The sequence below is a fragment of the Penaeus vannamei genome, chromosome 5 (genome assembly GCF_042767895.1).
Source record: "Penaeus vannamei isolate JL-2024 chromosome 5, ASM4276789v1, whole genome shotgun sequence".
Lineage (NCBI taxonomy): Eukaryota > Metazoa > Arthropoda > Malacostraca > Decapoda > Penaeidae > Penaeus > Penaeus vannamei.
Genome location: NC_091553.1, coordinates 206,992 through 211,991, shown reverse-complemented (window position 1 = coordinate 211,991; position 5,000 = coordinate 206,992). Strand labels below are relative to the sequence as shown.

Below are 5,000 nucleotides of genomic sequence, written 5' to 3'. Positions count from 1 at the left end.
CATCGTCTGGATATTTCTTGTCAATGAGCTGTAAAATCCTTACATAAGGTGCTGGATTCAGCTTCTCCGTCTTACTTGCCTGTTCTACCACTGGGATGGGAAAGTACTGCAGTTTGATGGGATAAAGCCTTCCCGGAACTTGGACGACTGGAGCCTTCCCCATAAAGTAATTCCTAAAGAGATCAAGGTTTATTGTAGCAGACATCAGAACAACCTTGATGTCTTCTCGCTGCATTACAAGGCATTTAATAACACCCAAGAGAAAGTCCGTATGGAGATGCCTTTCATGAATCTCGTCAAGTATCATTACATCATACATTGAGAGCAATGGATCACTGGCAACTTGTCGGAGAAGAAGCCCTTCAGTCAAAAAAACAATCTTTGTATGTTCCGTTTTATTCTTTTCAAATCTGATCTGATAACCAACCTTTGAGCCAAACTCATTTAATGTTTCATATGCTACACGTTTTGATAATGATATGCAGGCTATACGACGTGGCTGAGTACACGCAATGTTAGCATAACCTGCTGCAAGTAGATATTGTGGCACTTGGGTAGACTTACCACAACCTGTGTCTCCAGCTATAATTACTACATTGTTTGCAGAAACTTTTGAAATGATTTCTTCTTTATAATTTGAAATTGGAAGGTTGGCCTGCGTTTCCCTTAACTTTTTCAGCTTTTCAAATCTCTGCTTCTGCAGAAAATCTAAATAAAGCAATATGATGAACTTCAGTTCTGTTAATCTCTTTCTTGACAGACTTCGCTTATCTTCATCTAAATCTCTAATGGGCAATCTTCTTTGAAAATCATCAGTAGTGACATTCAAAGCAAAATTGATATTGTATCTTTTATCAAAATGCTGCGGAACTTTGTATACACTACTAACTTCACCTGTCCCCATCTCCTCTCTGTACTGCTTATTTCCACACATTTGTCTTATTGTTTTTTGTTTTTGGAGACCTTGGTATTTTTTCAGGAATTTCCAAAAATCGTCATATTCAGTTGTTCCTCTTCTAATAATGTCATCATTGGAGAATATCTGATTAATCTCGTATCTATAGTGCTCCCATTCGAACATTAGATCATCCTCTGAATCTGAACTTGCGCTTTTATTCTTCTCATGTTTGAGTGAAGAACCAGGGGCTTCATCACTACAATGCTGAGCTGCAATATCTTTAACTTCAGCTCTTCTGTCATAATTGGAAGACCACTTTAGTGCCTCCTGTTCTTTGTATTCTTTCTTCACTTTTCTTTCTTCCTTTCTGCTGTTTGGAACTGATTCTTCTGATGAGGATCTCGTTCTTGACCTGGATCTCTTATGTCTTTTTTTGCTCTGACGATAACTGCCTCTGCCTAGGCTTGAATCTTCACTTGATTCCGAGGATGATCTTCTGGTCCTCTTCCTGTCCCTCTCCCTTGATGAATCTCTTTTGTAGTATTTCTTCTTACTCTTTTTTCTATGCTTTTTTTTATGTTTTCTTCTACGTTCTTCTTCCGATGACTCAGATGAAGAGTCTCTATGCTTTGAGTGACCCATGACTTTTAAATCATCAAACTTACTCCTACCACAACTTATTAATCTTGAAACAGTAAGCAAAAACTAGAAGTGTTTCAGAGTTATTCTTTAAACTTCCATTCTTGCCGACACATTGGACACTGCTGGTGAAGCTGTTGAGACTGAAGCCACTTCATAATGCAGTGAATATGGAAACAGTGAGAGCACTGGCCCCACACCAGAGGGCAGTCGTCACCTGGCAACCTACAATCCGAGCAGCATCCATCAAAGGGCATCCTACAAATGCCGCAGCTGTCATCATTAGCCACCCAGCGCCATGTAGCCACTCCCGTCCAGGATTTAATCTTCACCTTCATGACCTGTTTGGGTTAGAAAAAGAACCAATTAGGATATCAAAACTGCAGTTGGGCAAACTTTTCATGACTACAAATTAAGGATAGGAAATATGTCATCTAGTTGCATTGGCCTTGCAACTTACATTAATAAAAAATATGAATATCCTTACTAAATTAAGCTATAATATCTTATATTGTCTAGCCTCCCACAGCTATTGCACTGTCTCTTACATCCTTCTCTAATGTTATTGAACACCAAATAAATGGTTAATAGATTGATATAAAATAAAAAATGAACTCATCATAGGTTTTATTATAATCAATATAACTTTACAGTAAATAAAATGTATCTTGTTGTTTACATTGTTTGGATGGATACTATCCAACTGGCAGAAATGACAGTGGACAAGGCTGGGACATGTCTCACATACAACCACATTATTCATATGTATGCCTTATTCAAAAGCTAATGGTTTTACAGGTATAATTCCTAATGATATCCTTTATGGACTCTCAGCATTTCTGGCACGTGGGTTTCACTTTCTCAGTCAAGGGAGGAAATACAAAACACCAACGACTCTTCCTATGCCTGAGAAATTAATAATTTCTGCATTAGATTAGGTTTCCTGTTTGGCATATTGTCCTATAGGCCAGAGAACTGATATAAGCCTTGTTCTATTAGTAAGATATGAAAAATTATTTCAATTCTGATGCAAAACAAATCCCAACTAAACCCGAAAGACCCTGATCCCAGCACTTCGATATGTTCAGTAGTGATGTCCTGTGGATTTTTACATTGCTGTTTTACAATATACAAAAAAACAGGTAAAAAACAAGCTTGTCATGAATGCTCAAAATAACTAAGCTCTTGATAAAGGCTTGTGATTTGTTGTCAGACACACCACAAAACAACACTACTGAACATTCTGAACTTGTATTGGATTTACTTACAATTACTGCCACATAATGCCAAGTGTTAGAAGCAGATGCTCCAAAAATTCAAAACCTAAACACAGTAACTTCCCTTGCTGTGACACATGTGAAGGGGCCACTGGTGAAACTTTGTGCTATGCACTATGCATTCTAGCAAAAGGATAACAAATCCTCCTCCATCTATTCTGGCAAGATTGCTTGTAGACCACCCTAGTGATTTCCCATCAAATCTGGAACCAATATAAAGGAGCAGTCACTCTAGCCAAGGATCCTCTTAAAGAGTGGAATACTTCTCAATCACACTAGTTATGTATGACCAGGGATCCCAAGACAGACACGCTATGTGTCTAGTCAGGTACTGGGGGATTGGTCACACTACATAGTGTCCCCCCATTCAGAAACATCATCCCAGGAAAGACCATAATGTCTACAATCTCCTAAATAAACTTCACATCAAAGATATTAATGGATTCTATAAGTATCATCACATTCTGACCAAAAATTTTCAAGGAAGAAGACATTTAACTTAGAAAAGCCTACATCATACAACCGTGTCAGCTACCCTGATATCCTCTATTTCAACAGATATAGAAAACAGGAAACATTGCCTTCACCTCTGTATGCACGGCAAGATAGAGCTAAAACTCAGGAGCACCATGTGGACTTGAGCTGAGAGTGGCACTTTCTGTTATCTTTTTCCTTTATTTGTGGTGTTACCATTCATGTCTGCATCTTTTGCCCTTTACAAGAACTTCATTTTCAATTTGCCCAAACTAATTTTGTCCATACCATAAGGCTTAACCGCAAAACAATATCAGAAGTTGTTCAAAGTATGAAGAATGCAGTTGTATAATAACAAAATTTATTTTAGAAGACTTAATAATGATGATCTAAAGTGACTTAATAATCAAGAGATCATTATTCATGTCTGTTTTTAATTATAGATGGACTTTATCTTGTTTTATTGTGTTAGTTATATTGTAATTCAAATATCTGCAAGAAAGAAAAATGGGTGCAAACAAAAGTGATCATTGCTTTGACTCAAACTATTGAAGATTAACATCCCTGTGAGCATTTGCATGTTTTCCGACCTGGGGTCTGGTTAATCTTTAAAATTTTAGTTAAGCACCAAGGTTAGTTGTAAAATATAATATTCATTTCACAGCACAATTATGCTTAACACAATATAATAATCATTGCTTAGCCAATTAAGTAAGAAACTTCCTCGTAATTATACTATGGTCTTTTTTTTGGTACTATCTGTCCTTCTGTAGTCCGGGTGGAAGACCAACACAGCTGTGCGGGAAACTTCATCTTTACTGATGTGCCAACAGACAGATAGGGCATGACAATCTCTTGCCATCACCATCAACAGATATAAACACGTTAAATCAATTCTTATCTTTAACTTGTCACAAACATGTCAGGGAGGAAGTATCTCAAAACTCAACACTAAGTCGATGCCACCAAGGCCCTCCACCTGCAACTCACACCCACACATACACTCCACAAAGAGATAAACACCAGGCAGGAAGTAAATACCTCTCTCCTATAACATTATCAGGTATTATTGGCAATATCACACACAGCTTACCATGAGGGAAGTGCAATACCGCCACAAGTTGATTCAAAATATACATATATAAATTTCTCTCACTCTATTCATATTAAGAAATTTATCACACAGCACAGATACACTTGGCTTGAAGGGGGAAAATGGTAAAGAAACGGAAGATGGTGAATCTATGTAGATATTATCATTAACCCACAGTGGAAGCGTCTCCTTCTCTCACATAAATAGCCATCAATTTCATTTCAAGGAAGAAATAACTAAAAAAAACGATGTCAAATCATTACCTGCTCAAGATTATCTGATGCTATATCTTCTCCAGCTTCTTTTTAAGACAATCATACACACTAAAAGGCTCCTCGAGATGATTTTGGAAGAATATTTCTCCTGCTTCGTTTGTTTACAACTGAAGCCCTCGTACCGTTCGTCTAGATATAAATCCGCGTAAATCCGGTCGACGTTCCTTTAACGTTCGTAGTGACGTCATAGTTCTCTGATTTTTTTTTTTTTTTTTTACCGGAATTTTTGGCTTCAGGAATTTTAATGTTGAGATACAAGTTATATCTGTTTGAGAAAGGTAGGTTTAACGTTAAATGATTTAATACCGTGGGTTTCAGTCTAGTGTTCTGTTCAACGAAATTTT

General features: G+C 37.2%; 2 protein-coding genes across 2 annotated transcripts in view; both read right to left on the bottom strand.

Moving 5' to 3' along the window:
* Positions 1-4,793, bottom strand: part of LOC113808531 (probable ATP-dependent RNA helicase DHX34) — an 8,622-nt gene extending 3,829 nt beyond the window's left edge. The window contains exons 1-2 of the mRNA XM_027359958.2: positions 4,645-4,793; positions 1-1,878 (exon numbers count right to left, since the gene is read on the bottom strand). The exon at positions 1-1,878 is cut by the window's left edge and continues 674 nt beyond it. Coding sequence (XP_027215759.2) covers positions 1-1,540 — 1,540 coding nt within the window. The 5' untranslated portion in view covers positions 1,541-1,878; positions 4,645-4,793. The remainder of the gene's footprint in view (positions 1,879-4,644) is intronic.
* On the bottom strand, positions 1,621-2,819 carry lmgA (lemming A). Its single transcript, XM_070122273.1, has 3 exons — positions 2,812-2,819; positions 2,584-2,635; positions 1,621-1,878 (listed from the first exon to the last, which is right to left on the bottom strand). Exons 1-3 carry the CDS (start codon positions 2,817-2,819, stop codon positions 1,621-1,623), a joined length of 318 nt encoding a protein of 105 aa, XP_069978374.1.
* Positions 4,794-5,000: the final 207 nt, after the last annotated feature.

Coding starts and splice junctions, on each gene's coding strand:
- lmgA (XM_070122273.1), bottom strand. Junction 1,879..2,583: donor ATCAGGGTCTTTCGGGTTTA/GTTGGGATTTGT, acceptor TAACCCAAACAG/GTCATGAAGGTGAAGATTAA.